Raw genomic sequence first — 23,981 nt, 5'->3', positions numbered from 1 at the left:
CAGCTGAGGCTCAGCACTGTGAGAGGCCATGGAAGGCCATTGGTGAAGGTGCAGCCTCAGTTGCAATTGACGGCCCAGGACTGAAGGGGTCATGCCGTGTTTTGGAGATACCAGTACCATGAGATGACCACCAAGAGCAGCAGCAGTGGAGTACAGGCATCTGGAGCTAGAGGATGACGCGTGTGCTACAAAGGGCATGGCTGGAGAAGTGACCCAAGCCCTTGGAGGAGCCCAGAAGATCATGAGTTGGATCCCAGACATTAGATGGTTGGAGATTGATTTTTGTTTTTGATTGTGACTGTGCCCTGATATTTTCCCACTTGAAGGAAGAAACTATTTTAGTGGCTCCCACAGTTAAGAGACTTTTAATTGTAAAAAGACTTTGGATTTTAAAAGAGATGGATATTTTAAAGAGATTGAAAATTTAAGAATATGTAAAGACTGTGGGACATTTAAAGTTATTTAGACCTTTGGGATGAATAAGAATGTAAGGGTTGAGGCTTACTAGTGATGTGTTTGTGTGTCAAGTTGACAAGGGGTCAATTGTACTGGCTAGTTTTGTGTCAACTTGACACAGCTGGAGTTATCACAGAGAAAGGAGCTTCAGTTGAGGAAATGCCTCCATGAGATACAACTGTAAGGCATTTTCTCAATCAAGGGGGAAAGGCCCCTTGTGGGTGGGACCATCTCTGGGCTGGTAGTCTTGGTTCTATAAGAGAGCAGGCTGAGCAAGCCAGGGGAAGCAAGCCAGTAAAGAACATCCCTCCATGGCCTCTGCATCAGCTCCTGCTTCTTGACCTGTTTGAGTTCCAGTTCTGACTTCCTTGGTGATAAACAGCAACGTGGAAGTATAAGCTGAATAAACCCTTTCCTCCCCAACTTGCTTCTTGGTCATGATGTTTGTGCAGGAATAGAAACCCTGACTAAGACATATGGGTAGTGGGGGGCTGTGGGGGGGGAAGCTCTCAGTAAGAAGTTGATATTTGGGCATACAGCCAACAGGAAGTGAGGAGCAAACCGAGCAAACATCCCAGGGCACAAGTCCTGAGGCAGTAATGCATCTCACACACAGCTGCAGAGGGGCTGTGGGGATGACTGAGACTGGAACTGGGATGGGACCAGAGATGGTGTCCGAAGAGACAGAGGGAGACAGCCTGCTCTGCTTAGCAGTTTCCATAGAAACTGATATCCCAGATATGGACTCAGGGAGCCCTGGGAGTGGTTTGCAGGAGGTAGATTAGGCCAGTGCTGAGGACCAAACTCAAGGTGTAGAGAGGAGAAGGGGCCAAAAGTCAGCCTGCCTGTCATTCAAGCAGCTGCCTGGAGCAGTGGCCCCAACTATGTAGGGCTGGGATCGGTGTTTCTGGGCCAGAGAATCAGGCCTTCAGTTTGAGCAACACTAAACTTGAGGTTGCCTGGAGCCATCTAGGACGCTGGGCTCAGGCCAGAGGCCTAAACCTGAGATTCATCAGCAGGAACGTGAGTTTAGGGCTGGAGAGAATGCTTGGCGGCTAGGAACACGTGCTGCTCTCACAGAGAACTGGAGTTAGTGTCCCCAACACCAAGTCAGGTGGCTCACAACCACCGTTCATGACTCCAGCTCTGGGGCTTCAATGCCCTTAGCATCTGTGGGCTCTGCACCAACTGTACAAACTCACACACGGAAATACACATAATTTAAGCATAAATAATTTTTTGTTTTTATGTTTGTTTGTTTGTTTGGCTTTGAAACAGGGTCTAACTATATAAATCTGACTATCCTGGAACTCACCACATAGGCCAGGCTGGCCTCAAAACTCACAGAGATCTGCTGCCTCTGCCTCCTAAGTGCTGGAATTAAAGGTGTGTGCCACTATGCCCAGCTTTAAAAATTAGTGTTAAGGACTGGAGAGATGGCTCAGTGGTTAAGAGCACTAACTCCCAGAGGTCCTGAGTTCAATTCCCAGCAACCACATGGTGACTCACAAACATCTGTAATGGGATGCGATGCCCTCTTCTGGTGTGTGTATGAAGACAACTACAGTGTGCTCATATATATAAAATAAATAAATCTTTTTTAAAATAAGTGTTTAATTAATAATAAAAACAAACAAACAGCAGCAGCAACAACAACAACAACAAAACCAGAATGTTCACCTAGAGCTGGTGGTGGGTTTGCACCTGTCATTCCAGGACTCAGAAGGCTAAGCCTGGAGTTTGAGGCTAGCATGGGCTACACAGCAAGACCTTGACTCAAATATACAAAAAAGCAACAGAAGGACGCATCTGAATCCACAGAGGGCAGGCAACCAGAGTTGGGATAAAGAGGACTCACGGGTTGGGCCAACAGCCCCAGGATCTGGCTGTAGCCTGTCATCTCAGCAGCATGGCCACACCTGAGTGGCTGTGGAAGCCATAGGATGGCACCCTCCAGCAGCAGGTTTCTGGACACACGGAGAAGGGACAGACATAATATGGTCTGCTGCTCTGTCTTGCTATGGAGGGAGCAGGAAGGGGAGGGAACGTATCTACTCTGTGGAGCTGGGAGAAGCCACAGATCTGTGAGACTGAAGGGTGTAAGCTATTTGGAAGGGCCTCTTAGCCCAGGATGGTCCCAGGACACAAGTAGAGGTCATAGATTCATGCTGGGACAAGGGACAAAGGGGGCAAGGAGGACAAGGTAGGAGTCCCCTGAGTGTTCCTTCAGAGACTCCCAATTTCTGAGTACAATGGCACCTACAAATACAGTGGGATGAAAGCCTGTGTTCAGCCTTCCTGTGCACACACGTGCCCGTGCACACACAGTCTGGGCAGCTGTAGCACAGTGGACAGTGGTATAGGTTGTACACTGCACATTCCCAGAGGTAGCCATGTGGCTGATCCCATGTGCTCTCCAGGCTCAGCCTACATCCCTCACAGGTGTGCCTACCGCTTCTCCTAACCCTTTAGAACTCAGCCACCCGAGACATAAATCCTGCAAAAACAGTACAGTGATCACAGGGTCCACGAGTCCCTGATGGCGTGGTAAGATCACACTTTTATCTCTCTTTTTAATTTTTTATTTATTTAAATTTTTTTAAAAGCATTTTTAAAAAGATTTATATTTTATCTGAGTACACTGTTGCTGTCTTCAGACACCCCAGGAAAAGGGCATCAGATCCCATTGCAGATGGTTTATCAGCCACCATGTGGTTGCTGGGATTTGAACTCAGGACTTTTGGAAGAGCAGCCAGTGCTCTTAACCACTGAGCCATCTTACCAGTCCCTTTTATCTCTTTTTAAAAAGTGTCTGTGTGTTTTCCTGCATACACAGGTGTGTACCTTGTGTATACAGTGTTGTGTAGAGGTTTCCTCTAGACTGAAACATCCCATTCTGAAGGGATGCTCCTTAAGACAGAAGGTGAACAACTCCATGTAGCTTCCTGAAGTCCCTGAAACTGATCAGATTCACTAGGCCAGCCCCTCCCATCATTCGGAGACAAGCCAAACTTCGAAGAAGACTCCCAGACTGGACCAGCTGCCTCGGAAGTGGTGTAGACTGAGTCACTTGGAAAGGACACTCTTCAGCCTGTTGAGCTGCCTGCAGGCTGTGTGGCGACGTGCTGCAGGTCCTCAGCCCTCGTGGCCCATCCCCCATGCTTTGGTTCATTTGAGTCTTTGAGTCATTTCTGCTCCTGTAACCCCTCACCCATATTTCTGTAAGTAACCCCAATAAAGCTCATGGGGTCACCGAGTTGGACTTTGGTGGTGTTCATGCTTTGGTCTGTAGTGGGTTCCCTATCAGAGGTAAGTAGACACATGTGTCTCTCCAGGAAGTCATGTCAGATGACAAGTGCACACTGATGTCCAAAGAGGACATCGGCTCCCCTGGGTCTGGGATACAGTTAGACAATCGTGAGCCACCATGTGGGTGCTGAGAATCAAACCCAAGTCCTCTGGAAGAGTAGCTGGTGCTCTTAACCACTCACTGAGCCATTTCTCCAGCTCCTATTATTTTACATACTTAAAAAAATGTCGCTGGGCAGTGGTGGCACAGGCCTTTAGTTCCAGCACTTGGGAGGCAGAGGCAGATAGATTTCTGAGTTCAAGGCCAGCCTGGTCTACAGAGTGAGGTCCAGGACAGCCAGGGCTATGCAGAGAAACCCTGTCTCAAAAACAAAAACAAAAACAAAAACAAAACAAAAGTCTCCTGTAACTGGAGTTACAGACAGTTGGGAATCACCGCTTGGTTGCTGCACACATAACCTGGGGTCCTCTGCAGGAACGGAAGTTGATCACTCTTCTGCACATTGTCTCCCTAGTCTCTGTTTCTTTCTCTCCTGTGTGTCTGCTTCTCGGGCTCCCTGTGTCTTTGTCTCTCTGTCTTTGCCTTTCTCTCTGTGTGTCCCTCTCACGGTGTCTCTGCCACTCTTAGACTGTAATTAGCAAATGTCCTAAAGGGTCCAATACACTCTACCACCACCCAGGAGATCATTGTGAGGAATAAAGACTCAATTGTAAGCACATGAATTCATTGAGTGCCTACTGTGTGCACTCTCCCCTGTGAGAGACAGCTATGCTTTCCTTTGCAGCACAAGACACTAAGACTGAAGGTTTTTTCTTTTAAAGATTTATTTATTTTATGCATATGATTACACCACCATTGCTCTCTTCAGAAACACCAGAAGAGGGCATCAATCCTATTATAGATTGTTGTGAGCCACCACGTGGTTGCTGGGAATTGAACTCAGGACCTCTGGAAGAGCAGTCGGTGCTCTTAACCACTGAGCCATCTCTCCAGCCCAAGCAGTAGGTTTGATGCCCATTTTCCTGGCCTCCCGGGGCAGGTCTATGGTTTGTTACCCAGACAATGGCTGTCACTGAGAAAAGCTGACTTAGTGAAAGCTGGGGCTAGGTGCCACCAGGGCAGAGGTGACAGCATGAGAAAAGGTTTCTCAGACTGGGGCCAAAGGCTTCTGGTTGGATGGGGGAGCACCAGCTATATGAGGGCTGGAGGGGAGGTGGGAGGAGCCGAGAAGAGCGCCCAAATGACTTCAGTGGCCTGGTGGAGTTGCACAGTGGGCTCTTGGAGTCAGCTGGAGAACCAAGGCCCAGAGGGAACATGGTAGGGTGTGGCCTGCAGAGTCACGATAAGCGGGGCTGGCAGGTTCTGGTGGCTGATAAGGTTCCTGGACTTTATTCAGAGGAGAGTTGGCAAGAGGGGCTCTTGGAACATTTAAGGAGGTCTGCAAGGTGGACTATGGTGGACTAAGCCCCCGGGGGAGCATGTGGGAAGGCTCACAGTGGTGGGCAGATTGAGGTGTTCCCGTTTGGGGGACTCTAGAAAGGCAGGCTCTATGAGGTGCTGGTGGTGACATGATTAGTGGCCCCAGGGGACTGTCACGAATACTGTCCTCAAGCTCCCGAGGTGGCAGGAGCTAAGGGTGGGGAGTCTGAAGAGGCTGGTCACATGATGACCCTGGAGCTGACATTAGAACTCAGACCCTGGCATGGCCCTCCCTCCGTTTGCACACCCTTTCTCCCCACGTCTTGGCAGTTACCTTCCTTACCAGCTTTTCCGGTTCTTGTAATTGCTGCCCAGAGGGTCAGGAAAACCTGGTTCCGGGACCAGGCTCTAGCTGAATGGGGTGTGATACTGCACTTTGTCCTCCTGGCGAGAACCCTCGGGCAGGTCAGCTGCTTCCACTGGGCAAGGGTTGGGGCTATAATCCCAGGGGCAGTCTTGTGCCCTCCAGAGTTGGGATGAGGATCTTGCTGCCCACCTACCAGCCCCACACCTGCTGCCTGTACCCAGGTGCCTCCTTGATGCCAGCCCACAGCTTGGGCACGGAAAACCTGTTTTCACTCCTGGTAGAGACGGCACCTGGCTCCAAGCCAGATGCCATTTTGGGGAAAACACCTACCTTCCTAAAGATCCTGCCTAGACAAGCTCTGGGGCCCAGCTGGGAAGGGCCGGTTCACACTGTTGCTGTCATAGTCCGGTCCATCTGATGACATATAGATTCCTGAGGGTGCGGAGAAACAAAGCTGGGCAGAGGTGGCGCACACCTTTAATTCCAGCACTTGAGGAAGAAGCAGGTGGTTCTCTGTGAGTTCGAGGCCAGCCTGGTCTACAGAGTGAGTTCCAGGATAGCCAGGGCTACACAGAGAAATTCTGTCTCAGAAACAAAACAAAACAACAAAAGAACATTCAGGGCAGCCCCTGGCTCTAACTGAGGACCTGGGAGAGGTACTTTCCTTAATCACCCCTGGCATCCTCAGAGACTTGAAAGAGGCTAAGAGTCTCCTGTCTCAAGACCCCTGGAGCGTGCCCCCTCAGCCTTCCTTTCCTCCTCTGTGAATGTAGAGCGGTTATTCTGGCTGGCTTGGCACCCTTGAGGGTGAAGGGAAAGCAGACAGTATTTTAAAGTTTGAGACAGGGTCTCAGGTCGCCCATGTCAGCCTTGCACCCCATATGTATCCTGGGATAAGCTTGGATTTCTGATCTTCCAGCTTCTCCCCGCTGAGGGCTGGGATTCCAGGTGTGTGCCATCACGACCAGTATCTGTCTGATGGGAAAGCACACTACTCAGCAAGGTCCACCCCAGCTTCCAACCAGACAGCTTTGTAGACCCTGAAAAGGGACACTCCTCAGAGGTTGCATCTACCCTAGCCTCTGTTTTCCCATTTGTCAACAGGCTGCCAACTCTAGAGGCTGAGGCAGGAGGATGAGTTAGGCAGACTAGGCAGCTTGGCCTCAACTTTAAAAAATAAAATAAAATAAAAGAACGCTGTTGCGGGTTTGGACTGGAGAGATGGGTCAGTCGTTAAGAGCATTTGCTGCTCTTCCAGAAGTCCTGGGGTTTAGTTTCCAGCACCCACATGGCAGCACAACCCGCTCCAACTCCGATTCTAGAAGAGCAGGGGCCTTCTTCAGGTCTCCCGGGCTACCAGACACACAAGGGGTGCAGATACACTTTCAGACCAAAGCCCATATGCATAAGATAGAATTAAAAGTAAGAAAGAAAACCGTAGCTGGGAGTGTAGCTCAGCTGGTGGTATGCTTGCCTGGCATGCAGGAAGCCTCAGGGTCCATACCCAGCACTGCACAAACCAGGCATGGTGTGGGGCACAAGCCTGTAATCCGAGAGCAGTAAAGGAGGTGGAGGCTGGGGAATCTGAAACACAAGGTCATCTTTGCTTTTATAATAAGCTAGAGGCCAATGCGAGCTACATTGGTCCCGGTCTCAAGGAAAACAAAAAAAGAAAACCCCGACGCCTCTGCTGGGAGTTATGGCTAAAGGCCAAGGCGGGAGCCAACGCCCAGAGTACCGGGCCCCTATTCTTCAAGTCCCAGGAAAGAGGGGGCGTGGTCTTATGTGGGCGTGCCCTTTGTGGGGCGTGGGTGTGGCCTGACCAAACTGGGGCGGTGCGGCCGGAACAAGGAGCCTGTGTGGAGCTTGGAGCTGGTGAGCCAGGCCTTCAAGAGGCGTGATCTTGTGGGGGCGGGTCTGAAGAGGCGGGGCCTCTAGGGGGCGGGGCCGGCGGCCTCGCAGGCGTCAAGAGTGTGTGGGGCGCCGGTCTCCCGGTGTTCTCTTCTTCCAGCCCGGCTGGTGGTCGGCGGGTCCGGGCCTCCTGCGCGTCTCGGGCCCAAGAGGGGCCTGTAGCCAGCTCCTCGAGCCGCCAGCCCGTCCTGCCGCCCATATGGCCGCCATAAAGGCCCTGCAAGAATGGTGCCGGCAGCAGTGCGAGGGCTACCGGGACGTGAGCATCACCAACATGACCACCTCGTTCCGCGATGGCCTGGCCTTCTGCGCTATCTTGCACCGACACCGGCCTGACCTTATGTGAGTGCTCTTTAACCCCTCTGTCGGGCTCTGATGTGCCGCTGCAAACGGGAAACTGAGGCCACGCCTGCCTTGGGATCCGGGTCGGAGGTTTCAGACACACCCCTCTCAGATGGGCCACCCGGGGTAGAGCAGAGACCTGCAGGTACAGCCTATTTGGTGGTCTCCAAGGCTGTGGCAGTCAAGTAGCCTCTGTGCAGGCCACCAAGTGCAGCTGGGCCAGGGGCCAGGACATGGGCTGTCCAGCCGGCTTAGTCAGTGGTGACTCAGGGCAGCGTCCGCCTTCCCCGAGCTCCCTGAGAAAGGGCAAAGGAACAGCTCCTGGGGGTCTGAGGTCTGGCCCCAAGATCAGGGCCATTTGAGGCTTCTAGTGGGATTACTGCCCCTCCTCTAATTTGTCTAGGCATCTTTGGGAAAGCAATCAAAGAGGGAAGCGCAAGCCTTTTAGCACCTTAGAATGACAGGAGACAATGGAGTCTGGGCCATCATCCTTGGAAGTTGTAGGAGAGGACAGGGATTGGGTCTAAAGCCTTCTATAGAAGAAGAGTCTTGGCATAGGAAGTTGGGAAGCAAGCCAGCTCTGTCTTGTTGAAGGACCTTGGCCCACAACTCAAACTGTTCTATCAGTTATTCACTTAGCAAACACTTAGGCAGACTCTGTTACAGGGACCTAAGTTAGTCTGGTGACCAGAGTCCTGAAATGGGACAAGATCACCTACAGCCCATGCCCTTCAGAGGAAAGCATTCTCCTGTACATGGTACATAAATGCAGAGTTGGCTGGTCTGGGAGTGTTTCCCAGGGAGGTCTTAGGGCTGAGTGAGGCTCCAGGCAGCACCTGTGGAGCCCACCTCAGCCAGCCTTCTTGCTGTGCAGATGGGGAAACTGAGGCTCCGAAAAGGAAAAACAAACAAATATTGTTCGTGTTACACAATGTGTCAGGAAGAGCCAGGCCTGGTGCTATCAGACTCCCTTGTGCCAAGCTTTGCTCTGCTCAGGAAGCCGGAATCTTGAGCAAGAAGTAGGCTTCTGCCCTGTGGTTATGAATTCCCCACCCCAACCCCCGAGCTGCTTGGGAGGGCCCCATGGCATGAGCCTCAGTCACTCTCAGGGAGATGGATGGTGTGAGCTCAGTGGGGCATCAGTCATGTGGAAACCAGGAAGCTGAGCTTCGATGGATGCTGGGCCAAGGATGTAGACCTTGGAAAATGGACTTGGGATGAGAACGTGGGTAGTCAGGTTTCTTCCGGTGGTGCAGGGGGAGTCTGGATGATGATGCAGAGTGGGGAGCTCAGATGAGAACTATGTGACGAGTTCTCAAGTGGAGGAGACGATGATGTTGGATTTTGGCTGGATTAGCCTCAGCTGGTAATTGGACAGGGACAGGGCCTTTGCAGACATGGGGTTTCCTCTGCTCCGAAGCAGGGACTATGTGTGCTCATGGCCTGACATGTAGTCCCCACAGAGGAGGAGAGGTGTACACGAAGAGATATATGTTTATTTATACTTGTATGTTTACTTGTGTGTGCATGTATATGCTGGCACAGGCAAGTGTTAAAGATTTGCTCACTTATCTAATGAGTGCCTACTGTATACAGCATAAGGTCATCTAGTGCAGGGAGCAACTTCTGGTCTCAGAGACAGAAGTTCAAGGTAATGACAGGGAACAGGGAACCAAGAGTTGGTGACAGGAAGGAGGCTGGACGAAGAGGTGCCTGCTCAGTTCACTCTGGGAGGGTTATCTCACACTGCTGACTTCCTTGCGGTCTCCCCAGCTGGACTGATAGCTCAAGTCTCTTAGTTAACCCGGTATGGCAACCTGGAGGTGGTTACAATGTAGCTGGAGCCCTACAGATAAGGGCCTGCCTTGTGGGCTCAGTAGATGTAGAAGTTTGGTAGGAGCTTGTGTGCATTTGGAAGGAGTTTGAAGGTGACAGAAGTAGGAAGTCCAGAGGTGGAGACAAGGGACACCCTGGGGCTTTCAGAAGCTGGGAGGGATAAGACCCTCTGTCCTGTAGCAAGTATGTCACTGCTACACCTTCACACTGGATCCCTGGCCTTTGGGAATCTGAGGACAGGTAGCCCTGGGTGTGGATTGTGTAATAGCAGTGGTGGAAAGAGCGTAGGGATTTTGGCAAGAATCACACTGATGAGATTGTAAAGCAGTGGTTCTCACTCAGCCTGTGGGTTGCAATCTTCTTGGTGGGGGTTAGGGTGTGTGTCAAATGACCCTTTTACAGGGGTTGTCTGAGACCATTGGAAAACACAGATAAGATTCATTAACAGTAGCAAAACTATAGTTATGAAGTAGCAACAAAATAATTCTATGGTTGTGGGTCACCACAACAGCAGCAACTGTATTAAAGGGCCACTGTGTTAGGAAGGGTTAGAAGCACTGGTGTAAATCGTGCCTGAGTACAGGAGGATCAACTTAGACCATGTGAATCCAAGTATTAAAAGCCCCCAGCATGGACTGGTGAGATGGCTCAGTGGGTAAAGGGGCTTGCCTCCAAATCCGATGACCTGCTTTGGATCTGCAGGACTCACCCACATGATGGGAGGAGAGAGATTGACTCCCCAAAGCTGGGATTTTACCTGCACATGTGCACAGTGTTTTATGTGTCTCCTCCTCCAAATGTGTGTGAGTGTGTATGTGTGTGTGTGAGTGTGTGAGTGTGTGTGTGTGTGTGTGTGTTTAAAAGCTCCCAGCCTGTGTCCTGCCATGCTCTGGCCCAGGTTGGGTGTTGGGGTGGGGGAATGTCTCACCGCAAAGTTGTGTAACTACCAAGAGGAGTGGAAAAATGTGATGGACCACAGGTAGAGAGGGTAGAGAGGGGCTGTCCTCTCTGAGGAGCCCCTCGGTCAGATCTTGGCAGGGTTGGGGGGCACTCTAGCCCACTTCTTTCCCTGAAGACCCTCTGGCAGCAGGAAGGTGGACATCCTGTCTCCTTGTCCTTAGCTTTGCCACCAGGAAGTCCTTCCCTTTGCCTGACCTCAGAGGTTCCTCCTGCTGCTGAGTGTGCTTCCTGTGGCCCTCGGTGGAGCACAGCTGCGAGGGAGCAGGCCTGGGCATGGAGCCAGCCAGGTGGGGCCAGGCTGCAGGCTCTGAGCTCACGGGTGCTGTCTCTGTCCGTCCCACATCGATAGGCCCACGGGTCTGAGGAAATAGGTTTACCAGTGACGCCACCTGGGCCAGCTCCCTGCCTCATGCCACACGCTCCTGCTCCACCTCCGAGCCTGGGTTTTCCACAGAGTTTAAGTAGGTGCCTGCCCACAAGGACCATTTCCGCAATGAAGCCACCCTGCGGCTGCCAGGTGAGAGCTGGGGAGCCACCCAGTGCAGCCCAGCCCAGCCCAGCCCAGCCCAGCCTAGCCCTGCCCCAAGTGGAGAGACACAATGTGGCTGGTTGTCCTTTCGGCCCATGGAGGCTCTAGTTGGGCCATGGGGTCAGGGGCATAGGATCCTGTGGCTCTGAGCCAAGAGGTGGAGGAGGTCGCTTCAGGGAAGCCCCCACCTCTGGTAAGAGAGCCTTATGGGTCCCTGGGCTTGGACTTAGGCTGTCAGAGCCTTTGCCTGATGTTGTTCTCTCACTACATCTTTGTTGTTGTTGTTGTTGTTGTCGTCGTCGTCGTTGTTTCAGACAGGATTTCTCTGTGTTGCCCTAGCTGTCCTGGAACTCTCTCTGTAGACCAACTGGCCTCAAATTCAGAAATCTGCCTGCCTATCTGTGCCTCCCAAGTACTAAGATTAAAGGTATAGACCACACCATGCCTGTCCCTCCCCCACCCCCCCTCCCCCCCCAGACACAGTCTCAGGTGTTCCTGAGGGCCAGGAACTCACTATGCAGATCAGGCTGGCCTTAAACTTCTACTTTTGTCTCCCAATGCTGGGACTGAGGTGTGTATTACCTTCTTTTTCTTTTGTTGAACTGGTCTTACCTAGTCCAGGCTGGCCTTGAACTTACTCTGTTGCCAAAAATGACCTTGAACTCCTGATCATCCCGTCTCCATCTCCTAAGTGGTGGGGGGATGACCCGTGTGCACCACTATGCACAATTTATGTGGTGCTGGGGATGGACTGAACCCAGGCCTTCATGTATTCTGCACCACACCCTGAATCCCAAGGTTGGGGGTTGTTTATATGGAGACAGGGTATTCATATATATATATATATATATATATATATATATATATATATATATATATATATATATCCCAGGCTGCTCTAGAGCTCACTGCATAGCCTAGAGTAGCTCAAACTTGGGACAATCCTCCTGCCTTAGACAAAGGGTGTTTGGGATTGTAGGTATGTGCTACCATGCCTGCTGGAAAGCCAGAGTTCTGTGGACCCTTCTGGCTCTTGGCCATTGGTGGGGTGACCTGAAGGTTCCCAAGGTCCTTCAGGACCTAGAAGCAGCAGGTGGATGAAGTAGCCTTTGTAGGGATGCCTTGGTAGGTGCCTCTGACTCTGTGGAGACTATAGACTCTCCTGGTCAGGGCTTTCACAGGCTCTGCTCTATCCTGAAGCTTCCCTGGCCAGAGCTGAAGTGGACCAGGCAAGGCCTGCTGACCTTCCCTCCCACACAGGCTTTGGCCAGCAGGAAGCTGCTTGGGCACAGAGGCCTTCTGTTCTCCAGCCTGAGGCTGGCTGCCCATACCCCTGCCCCTGCCTTCCAGCTAAAACTGTCCAGGACGGTGGGAGGGGGCTGCTATCCCCGCTTCCAGGAGACAACCCAGTCTGGAGCTGTTCCCTGTGCCTGGTCCCCAGTTCTCCCTGCTGGTTTTCCGGCTAGTCTCCTGGCTGGTCTCCAGACCAGTCTCCCCATTATCACTGGGCTTGCTCCTCTTGGTCTCACACTTACCCTGAGCCTCTCTCTCCACTTTGGAGCTGCAGGCCTCTCTCTAAGCTGTCTCTTCTCTCTGCCTTCTTACCAGTGGGATTAACTCCAGATGTGCTGGTTTTGCCTAGAGATAGCATCGAGCTGGGAATTCCCCTCCTAGCCTGGTGCCTACCCCTGCATAGTTGAGTTTTCCTCCAGGAAATAAATGAACATGCAATCAGCTATTTAGGGAATTTAGAAAGAGCAGGGGGTGGGCGGGGACAATTCCCAATGGGTCCCCTAAGGTCCTTGGGGGGGGGGGGCTGGCTGGAGGCTGGCTTCCTCCACAGCCAAAGCTCACAGGGTTGGAAGTGATTGTGTTTGATGGGTGGCAGTCTGGTTGTTCATGCCTCGGGCTATGCGGCCATCTGTACACTGGTAAGTGGCTCTATACTCCACGGTTTAGTTTATTATGTTTATGATGAAATGGAATACAATAGGGGCTGGGGGAGGGGCATAGTCACTAAAATGCTTGCTTTGTAAACTCAGGGACCCAGTTCAGCCCCCAGCACCCATGTACAGAAGCCAGGGATAGCAGTGTCCACTTGTAATCCATTGCTGGGGAAGCAGAGACAAGAGGCTCCCAGGACTTGCTGGTTAGCCAGCCTGTTCTAATTGGCAAGCTCCAGGCCCCAGTGAGAGATCCTGTCTCCAAAAGTGGGATCGACAGCTCCTGAGAAATGACACCCAAGATTGACCTTTGGCCTCCACGTGTATGCACGAGCTCGCTTGTGTTCTCACACAAAGGAATCTAACAAACATGTTACTTTGTGCCTGTGGTCCCAGCACTAAGAGAGTCCCAGGTTGGTTTGGGTAGTGTAGTAAGTTCCAAGCCAGGCTGCCCTGTGTGTTCAGAGAGACCCAGTCTCAGTGGATGTGAGGCTGACAGCTGGGGGCTGTAACTCTGTGGAGGAGACTAGCGATGGGGGAGGCCCTAGGTTCAATCACCAGTACTGGAAAAACTTAGTGCAGTTGGAGGTTTAAGCTGGGCAAATGAGCCCAGAGGCTCTGGGAGAAGCTGCATTTATGTCTCTGCTGATTTGTGTACAGCCTGCTGTGGTCTCTCATGTTCTCACATCTTCCTGCCTCTGTGTGTGCCTCTATCCAAGTCCAACCCTCCTGCCTTGGTCTCTGTCTAAGTCCTTCAGTGTAGGGACACAGGCACCTACGCTGTCAGGCTACCCCAATGACCCCATGTTCACTTGATCACATCTGGAATGACCCTGTCTCCAAGTCCAGGTATACTGGAAGGTACTAGGGGACTGTGAGCGTGTGTGTGTGTGTGTGTGTGTGTGTGTGTGTGTGTATGTATGTATGTGTGCACGAGCGCGCACGCGTGCCTCCACACATGCTCCTACACATGCCCCTGCACATGCATGCGTGTGCATGTGTTATATGGTTGTATAAGCATCGCATGTACAGGGCATTGCTCCTTGGGCACTGTGCACTTTGTTTTTATTTTAAATTTTTTAAAAGATTGATTTTATGTGTATGAGTGTTTTGGATGCATGTATGTCTGTCCACCATGTTGCATGTCTGGTGTCTGTGGAGGTCAGAAAAACTCATTGGATCTTCTGGAGGTGGAGTTATGGATGGTTGTGAGTCACCATGTGGGTGCTGGGAACGGAATAGGTCCTTTGTGAGAGCAACAAGTACTCTCAACCACTGAAGTAATCTCTCTGGCCTCGACTTGTTCTTGAGACAGAGTCTCTCACTGGCCTGGCACTTACCAAGTAAGTTCGACTGGTTGACCAGAAAGCCCTAGAAATCCTTCTGTCCCCACTGCCTGGCACTGGAGTTACAAGTTCACACCGCCACACCTGGCTTTTTTTTTTTTTTTTTTTTTTTCTGTGACAGGGTTTCTCTGTGTAGCCCTGGCTGTTCTGGAACTCACTTTGTAGACCAGGCTGGCCTCGAATTAAAAAATCTGCCTGTCTCTGCCTCCTAAGTGCTGGGATTAAAGGCGTGCGCCACCACTGCCACCCGGCCCACGCCTGGCTTTTTTACAGGGTTTCTGCGGCTTGAACTTAGGTCCTTGTGTTTTTTCAGCTGAGCCGTCTTCAGAGCCCCCCCAGGGTAACTTTTCAGAGAGTGACATTGGCGTTTTAGAGCCCTGCTTCAGGAGCCCTGCTGCACAAGGCTTCACTGCCTGTCTCAGTAGGTAGAGATCGATGACAGTGACCAGCAGAGAAAGGATTTGATCAGTTTGTCTTCCATATGCTGATGAGAGCTTGGGGTTTAAATAGAGGAAAGAAGCGGGGTAGGGGTGAGAGGTCTGTAGCTAAGCAGACCTGGCTGAGGTGGGGTCTGGTTAGTCATCTCAGCTCCGGCTCTGCAGGACGGTCTGTAGAAGTCCTCATGGCTCTGGGGCTGCACTGGTTCTCAGGACGTGTGTGTGTGTGTGTGTGTGTGTGTGCACTGCAGGGCGCAGCTTAGCCATAATCATCATGGGTACTATCCTCATGAGGGATGTGTCTGTCCTATGACACTCTCTGTTCTCACAATGCAAGAGAACTGCAGGTTTCGGGCAGTGACTGTATGCTGTCCTGTGTCCTCCTTTCTTCTTCAGGGTAGCCAGGCTCTGGATGGGAGGGAAGGAAGCTTAACCATTAAGGGTGGGTGCAGGGAGGATCCTGATTGGCAGTGAGTGTGCAGGTAATGAACACACATACCCGGGAACAGCTTCAGAGAACTGGTTCGTTTATTGAGGGGAACAAAAGGCTAGTTAAACCTTTGGGGGATGAGCAGGGGCTATTGGGGTGAGTGTACATCATTGGCCAGGGCCAGGGTGCTAGGGTTGCCTCATTTGCATGAGAAGGAATTCTAGGTGCTGCTGGATGTGACCTTACAGAGGATATGTGACCGCCTCTAGTAAGACATGGGGGGGGGGGAATACATGGCTACGTGCACCAGGTCACACACGCCCGGGCAAGGGTGAGCAATCCTACTCCTGCCGATCTCAGGATGAGATTTCTGGGGGTTTGGACATGCCTTGACCCTAATCTTGCTCCAGGCCTACTGCTTGCAGTCCCAGGACTCTCTCGCTCCACAACGGTAGCGGAGCGATTCCCAACCTTCCTAATGCTGCGACCCTTTAATACAGTTCCTCATGTTGTGGTGACCCTCCAAATGTAAAATTATTTTTGTTGCTACTTCATTAGCTGTCATTTTGTTACTGTTATAATGTAAAGATCTGATATGCAGGATATCTGACACTTGATCCCCCAAAGGAGTCATGACCCACAGGTTGAGGACCACTGATGTAGAACCTCAGGTGACTTTGGGGTCTAGAACATGACTGTAAGAGTCAGCAGCAGATGCATTGGTTTTCTGTCTTCAGATGCCGTATATGGAGAGGAGAGAGTCAGCCTCAGATTTTAGACAGACCCTTCGTGGGTGGAGGTCAGCAGATGATTGGACCAAAGTAAAGGAGACGGTAATGACAAGGAGGGAAGGCAGAGGTGCCGGGCCTCCTGCTTGTAGTCACTGCACGGGCCTGTGTGAGGAAGCGGTGCTTTTTTAGCAAGGGCGGCTTCCAGAATGTAGCACAGTGGCACCTGCTGGTAATCCCAGCACTCAGGAGGTAGGGGGAGGAGGATCAGAAGTTCAAGGCCATCCTTGGCTACTGTCTTAACTCGGGTTTCCGTTGTTGTGATAAAACACCGTGACCACAAGCAATCTGGGGGAGCTATCTCAGTCAGTGTTCTATTGCTATGAAGAGACACCATAACGATGCATCGCTTTTAAAGGAAAGCATTGAATTGGGGCTGGTTTACAGTTCAGGGGTTTAGTCCATTGTCAGCATGGGGAAAGGACATGCAGGCAGACGTGGTGCTAGAGGAGCTGAGAGATCGACATCTGAAGCCGTAGCAGCAGGAAGAGAGCCAGAGCTGAGATGATTAAGCAACACTGGGCGTTTGAAAGCCCAAAGCCCAGTGACACACCTATTCCAACAAGGCCACACCTCCTAATCCCCGTCAAGTAAGCCCACTCCGCAAGGACCAAGCGTTCAAATATATGGGCCGATTGGAGGCATTCCTATTTAAACCATTACAGGAGGAAAGGGCTTATTTTTGGCTTATTCTCTCAGTTTACACGGTCACTGAGGGAAGTCAACGCAGGAACCTGGAGGCAGGAACCGAAGGAGAAGCCATGGAGGAATGCAGCTGACTGGCTTGTTCAGATGACTTTCATTTTTAGTCTGCTTTCTTGTAGCACCTAGGACAACCTACTCAGGGTGTGTGTGTGTGTGTGTGTGTGTGTGTGTGTGTGTGTATGTGGTATGGGGGACACAGTCCACAATGGGCTATGACCTACCACATAGTCATTAATCAAGGAGATGTCCCATAGGCCTGCCTCTAGGCAATCTGATGGAGGCATTTTGTCAACTGAGTTCCTCTTCCCAGATGACTCTTGCCTCTGTCATCAAAACTATCTAGCACAGTTAGGGAACCTAGCCTGGGCTAGCTAAGTCCTGTCTCAAACAAGAGCTTTGAAGTAACTGCTGTAGGTACTCAGTTTGGAGTTGGGTGCTGTACCCATACCGGACCCTTGATGCTTACCAGGAAGCTGGCCATGAAGGACTTCCTGCAGGGGTGGTCAGCCCCAACTTGTAGTCTCAGTCAGGGAGGTAGACGCAGCAGGATCAGGAGCTCAGGGTCATTCTTGTCCACTCAGGGAGTTTGAGGTCATTCCTGGCTGTGTGAAATCCCATGTCAAAATGAATGAACAGGAACTAGAGATGACTCATCGGTTAAAACATCATTGACTGCTCAACTGGAGGTTCAATGCCCAGCACCCACATGGTGGCTAACAACTGTCTGTATTTCCGGTTCTAGAGGATCCAATGCCCTCTTCTGACCTCTGAGAACACTGCACACATGTGGTACAAAGACATAGGTGCAGCTGAAGTACCCATACACAGAAAATAAAAATAAGGCCAGAGGGCTGGAGAGATGGCTCAGCGGTTGAGCACTGACTGCTCTTCTGGAGGTCCTGAGTTCAATTCCCAGCAACCACATGGTGGCTCACAACCATCAGTAATAAGATCTGATGTCCTCTTCTGGTGTGTATGAAGACAGCTACAGTGTACTTGTATAAAATAAATAAATCTTAAAAAAAAAATAAGGCCAGACCCCTTTAATCCCAGTGCAGAAGCAGGAGGATCTCAGAGCTTGAGGCTAGCCTGGTCTAGCCTCCCAGAGTGAGTTCCAGGACAGCCAGGACTACACAGAGAAGCCATGTCTTGAGAAAACAAAACAAGCGAGCAAGATAAATAAGTCTTTAAATCATAAATAAATAAAGCCACACAGGAACTCCAGGGCCAGAGAGCTGGTTTAGTGGGTAAAGGTGGTTTCTGCACAGACCTGGTGACCTGGGTTTGATCCTCAGAATCCATATACAAGTGGAAGAAGGGAACCAGTTCCACAAAGCTGGCCTCTGATGTCTACACCAGGGCTGAAACAGGCATGCCACTCTCCACGTCATGTGTAATAATAATAATAATGATAATAATAATAATAATAATAATAATAACAACGAGAAAGTAATTCTGATGAACGACTGTATTGGGACACTTAGACCTCAGCAATCAGGGACAGAAATGGTGTGGTCCGTAGCCCATGCCAAGGGAGACATGAGCTCAGGGCACGAGAAAGCAAAGGCATACACATGTCCACTTGGAAACCTGGGTGTCCTCAGGGGACCCTGGCAAGTGTGTTAGGCGGAGACAGGGAACAACTTGGTTTGAGGCTGGGCTTGATGTTAGTGGTCACTGGGGGGACTGGCCAGGGTGGTTCCGTGTAGTCATGGAAACCTCTCAAGCCCAGGGAAGCAGTTTACACTTGGTCCTGAGAGTTAGCTGGAAACATATGCATGCACTGTCTTAATCTGGGTACCATGCCCCTTCTTCAAGGGTGGCCGCACTGTCAGGGCCTGCAAGGCTCTGGTGTGCCTGAAACTGTGGGCTTGAGGACAAAATGGAGCCACAGGGAGGTGCGGACTGCCTGGGTGGACAGGGGTGGAAGCAGGAGGCCGGCAGCTGCCTCTTCCTCCTCTGTTTGGAAACAAAACACAGCTTGTTGTCCAGCCTCCTAGCAGTAGCCATTTAGGTCAGTGACCCTGGGCTCCGGGGAAGGGCTCATGCTTTCCAAGTGGGTGGGGGATGGGAGGGACCAGTGTGGCTGGAGGACTCTTGGGTGCAGGCTGGACAGTCAGATGCCTGTCCTTGGACAGTCTAGGGACACCCGGCATCTGGGGACAGACTCAGGTGGATGGAGCCCATGTAGGTGCACGGTGTGGCTGCCTTGTCATTCGTCGGCTCACCTTTCACTGTGCGGGTGGTCTTGGCATCTGGGATGCGTTATTGGAGGTGGTCCTGGCCGGAAGTGCAGAGAGTTTCCTGAAGGGCTGGGCAGCTGGCTGGCTGGCTGGGCTGAGAGCTGAAGGGAAGGTTTTTGTAAGGAGGGAGGGGCCCACTATAACCCTCCACCCCACCATGTGGCAGGATTAACCAGTCTCATTTTAGTTGGTCTATAAAATGGGCTTACAGCCCGGGCTTCTGAGAGTCCTCATGACAGAGAACTGGGCAAGGCCTGACTTGTGCTGGCAGACTGGCTTTGGAGCCAGGCCATCCCAAGTCAGGTGGCCATAGGCACCCAGAGCCTTCCCTCTTTGTTGTTTAAGGCATGCCTGTGTACTGGGAACATGGCTGTCCCATCTGGCCAAGCAGTGTCCTGAACAAGACTTAAATGTGGGGCTGGGATGGAGCCCACTGGTAAGAGGTGTTTTTAGTGTGAGTGAGGACCTAAGCTCTGTCCCCAGAACCTCAGGGAAGGAGGGAGGGGGAGAAGGAAGGGAAGAAGGGAGGGGGGACCGAAGAGAGAGCTTAGTTGGTAAAGCATTTGCTACGTATGCGTGAGGACCTGAGTTCAGGGCCCAGAACCCGTGGACAAGGGCAGGTGTAGAGGCGTGCCTCTGTCATCTCCGTGCTGGGGTGGTGGTGGTTGGAGACGGGGTTCTCTGGGGTTCCCTGGAGAAAGGTTGAAAAAGACACTGGAATCCCGGGCGTGGTGGCGCACGCCTTTAATCCCAGCACTTGGGAGGCAGTGGCAGGCAGATTTCTGAGTTCGAGGCCAGCCTGGTCTACAGAGTGAGTTCCAGGACAGCCAGGGCTACACAGAGAAACCCTGTCTCAAAAAACCAAAAAAAAAAAAAAAAAAAAAAAGAAAAACCAAAAAACAAACAAACAAACAATGGAAAAAGACACTGGATACTTATTGACCTCTGACCTCCACACAAATAAACTTTGCACACACACATACAGAAGGCAGAGAATATAGCACAGTAATAACATGTGTAGCCACCAAAAAAGGGGAGGGGTGGGCTGGCTCAATGGGCACAGGAGCTTGCTGCCAAGCCTGGTGGCCTTTAGGACCCACATGGTGGTAGATGAGAACCTACACCTCCCCTAACCTCCACACACATGCATGGTACACCAATGCCTGTTCACTCACAAGCACACCGGCTAAGTACACACAACGCGACAAACATTAAAAATAGAAAGATAAAACCAAGGAAAAGAAAAAGAATTCAGTCTTAGAAGCAGTGCTGTCCTCACCGCCAGGGAAACTCGGGTCCCAAGGGAAGTGGCCTGCCAGAGGCAGATGCTAAGAAACAGGTCACAGTGTCCGGTCAGAGACCCTTCCTCTGTGCCAGGAAGCTTCCCCATCAATTTAGGTCACTCAAGTGGCGGCAGCTGTCTCCTGGGACCCGCAGACCGCAAGTGGATGGACAGACAGTCACTCTTTAACCAGCTTCCCCTGGGATGCCAGCAGGCTCTGGCTGACCTCTCTTGTCAACACGGGGCTAGGCAAAGCAGCTTTCAGGTGGGCCGTGTTGTGTCATGTTGGGGCATGTCAGGGCTTGTTATGGCATGATCGTGGAGTCTGGAGCCCATTGGGTACCGGGTGGGTGCCTTCTACTGTCCAGGCTGCTTGGGGCCCTACCTTGGGTACTTCCTAGGACCTTGTGGTCGCATGTGGACTCGTTTCTGAAGCCCTCCAGAGGACTAGTGAGGGCTTCTGGTGAGCACCAAGTCATACCTTTCCACGAATGAAAGATGGAATGGTTGGCCCTGCCTCCTTGCTGAGTGTCCTTCCTGTGACCTGAAGCCTCTCTGCAGTCACAGTGTCTAGCCCACAGTGCCTGTGAGCATCTAGGAAGTATGTGTTTATCAGCTGCTCAGAACAGCTCCCTCTGAAGGAGGTGCTGTGAAAACATAAGCGCTGAGCAGTTGAAATATGGGCGGAGTCACTGTGGCACTCCATCCCTCTGCGGGTCAGCTTTAGTCCCTGCATCAGGGCCTCATGCTCACCCCACATTGTCCTCTCTCCATTGAAAGGGGTCTATTCTGAGCTGTGTCTTGGCTGGACCACCCTTGCCCGGTGGCTGGACCTCTCTGGATTTGTCTCCTTCTACTTCTGTTGGGAGTAGGGATGGCAATCAAGGGATCAGCCTTCTAAGGAGCTGGAGGTGAGGGCTGAGCCGGGGACCCACTGTGAGTCACCAGTGTCCAGGGGACCCACTGTGGGTCACCAGTGCCCAGGCGGTGGTATCATTATGGTCGTAGTCGGCCATGGGCTGATACCTGCCCACCTTATATTTGCTCAAGACCTGTTGAATTCACAGCCACACTCCTAGCCTCAGTTTCCCCATTTGGGCAACATGACCCTGAGGCCCCACTTCCTTCTTAGAGTTGAGTGGCTTTGGATATAAGTGTTTTGTTTTGTTGAGACTAGGTCTTCCTATATAGACTTGCCTGTACTGATACTTGGTAGACCAGGTTGACCTTGGACTCACAGAGAACCTCCTGCCTCTGCCTTCTGAGTGCTGGGATTAATGGCATGCACCAGCATACCTGGCTTGACGCTAGGGTTTTTTTGTTTTTGTTTTTGTTTTTTGGTATGATTGTTTGTTTGTTGTTTATTTGTTTGATTTGAGACAGGGCTTCTCCTGGAAGTCACTCTGTAGAGCAGGCTGGTTTCAAACTCAGAGATCTGCCTGCTTCTGCCTCCTGAGTGCCACCACCACCAGGCTTTTTATTGTTGTTGTTGTGGTTGTGACACAGTGTTTTCATCTTCCAGAAACTTCAGTGCCCTCCGGAAGGAAAACATTTACGAGAACAACAAGTTGGTGAGTTGGGCGGCTGGTGCTCACTGCCCCGTCCTCTAAGCCCTCTGCCTCCAACCCTCTTCATGTCTGAAGGACCACCGCACCTCAGTGGAGTGTGCCTCCACTGGGCTATCCAGGGGTCCCATTCTGGGGATTTGGCCTCCCCCCATAGCTCCTCAGCCAGTCCCAAGCTGGGCAACCTAAGTTCTGAGAGCATCTTCCGACCTTGATCCTACTAGACTCCATGGACCTCTCCCTCTCTTCCTCGCTGGGGTGGCAGCTGACCTCCTCGCCTGTGGGTGGCCTAGCTGATCCATCCAGGAGCAAGGCCCCAGGAGGCTGTGGGAGAGTGGGTCTTGGTGGTCATGGGGGTGGACAAGAGCATTCCCTGGTCCCCTGGGAGACCACCTTCTTTGGCCCCTTGGTTTCAGACCTAGTCTGTACTTCCATGGCCAGTACCTTCTCTGTGCCAACCCAACTCTCCCTACTACCAAATATGCACCACTGTCCCTTGAACTGACGTATATATGTCCTTACTCTACTCCAAGCGGGGTCTGCGTGGGCCCCTGACACAGGCATCTCTGAGGAGAACTGAATCAGTAGACATGAGATGGTTCAGTCCAGGCAGGGTAGCCTCTGCTACTTAATTATCGTGAAATACAGTTAAAGACTCAGTTCTGGGCCAAGCATGGTAGCTTTAGTCCTGGCACCGAGGACTGGGGGTATACGCTGCTGATGGAGCAAGCATGAAGACCTACGTTTCAATCTCCAGCACCCGTGTAGCTCCCAGATGAGTGGGGCAGCTGTCCCGTAATGCCAGTGCATGGCAGTTGGAGACAGGGGACCTCAAGAGCAAGCTGGCTAGCCAGACTAGCTGGTTGGCTAACTTTGAATTCAAGCTAGAGATCCGAATCAATGCATAAGGTGGAAAATGATCAAGAGGTGGAGGCCAAGTTAGCTGGTTAACTGCTCTGCTAGCGCTGGGCATGAGAGGGGAATTTGTGTTTAAGGAGATGAGGCTGGGGTGTGTGGAGATAGTGTTGTCAGGTCTGAGGATGCTCTAAGGAAGTCATCCTGGATGGAGTGACTGCATGGGCAAAGGCCCTGGGGCTACAGAGTGCTGGGTAGGACGCATGGTTGAGGGCCCTGGGTGGGTGGGGCAGTGTCTTGAGGCAGGTGCAGAGCATTGGTGGAGAAAGGACTTTGGTCTTTCCTTCCAAGCCAGTGAAACTGGACTTCTGGAAGTGTGGACCAGAGGCTTTCCTGCCCAGACTTGTCAGGAGAAAGGAGTGTCTGGTGAGGAGGTCACACCGAGGGCACACATGGCCCTCAGTGGGAGTGGCCAGGGCCTGGACCTTCTCCGTGGGTCAGAGGAGATCTGAGGTTTGGTCTGAGTGTGGTTAGGGGGCTGCGTATGTGGGATCAGTGTTGGAACCCTGACTTGGGATCTACATGAGGCCACACAGGTGTCTGGAGGATGAGCCCCAGTGAAGGGAACTACAGGAGTCACCAGGATGTGGCTAGTCACCATGGGTCAGGGCCGTGATGTCAGTGCCTCTGCCCTGAGCTAAAGGGAGCTGGCGGGGCTCTACATTGTTTTTTAAAAAGATTTTTATGTATTTTGTTTTCCAGTACTGAGACTTGAACTCTGGGCCTCACACATTCTAGGCAGGGGCTCTACCAGTGAGCCACGCCCCCCAGCCCCTCACTGGGGGATTCTAGGCAGGGCCTCTACCACTGAGCCACGCCCCCAGCCCCTCACTGGGGGATTCTAGGCAGGGGCTCTACCACTGAGCCACACCCCCAGCCCCTCACTGGGAGATTCTAGGCAGGGGCTCTACCACTGAGCCACACCCCCAGCCCCTCCCTGGGGGATTCTAGGCAGGTGCTCTACCACTGAGCCACGCCCCCAGCCCCTCCCTGGGAAGTCTAGGCAGGGGCTCTACCACTGAGCCACGCCCCTAGCCTCTCACTGAGGGATTCTAGGCAGGGGCTCTAAGGCTGAATCACATCTCCAGTTCCACTTTTACTTTTATTTTGGGTTAATATTACTAAGTAGGCCTGGTGGATCTTGAACTCATCTGTAGCCCAGCATATGCTTGACCTTATAATCATCCCATCTCAGCC

The 23,981-nt window shown here is 51.9% G+C and overlaps 1 protein-coding gene across 2 annotated transcripts in view; it reads left to right on the top strand.

Moving 5' to 3' along the window:
- The first annotated feature begins 7,489 nt into the window (after positions 1–7,489).
- Positions 7,490–23,981, top strand: part of Micall2 (MICAL-like 2) — a 29,642-nt gene continuing 13,150 nt past the window's right edge. Inside the window, exons 1-2 of one of the 2 annotated variants that reach the window (NM_174850.3) lie at positions 7,490–7,805; positions 21,827–21,875. In NM_174850.3, the coding sequence (NP_777275.2) occupies positions 7,663–7,805; positions 21,827–21,875 (192 nt within the window). In that variant the 5' untranslated portion in view covers positions 7,490–7,662. Of the gene's footprint in view, positions 7,806–12,981; positions 13,062–21,826; positions 21,876–23,981 lie in introns of those variants that run through there. The other variant, XM_011240974.3, reaches the window with a different exon arrangement.

Source organism: Mus musculus, chromosome 5 (genome assembly GCF_000001635.26).
Source record: "Mus musculus strain C57BL/6J chromosome 5, GRCm38.p6 C57BL/6J".
Classification (NCBI taxonomy): domain Eukaryota; kingdom Metazoa; phylum Chordata; class Mammalia; order Rodentia; family Muridae; genus Mus; species Mus musculus.
This window is presented reverse-complemented; position numbering and strand designations above follow the sequence as displayed.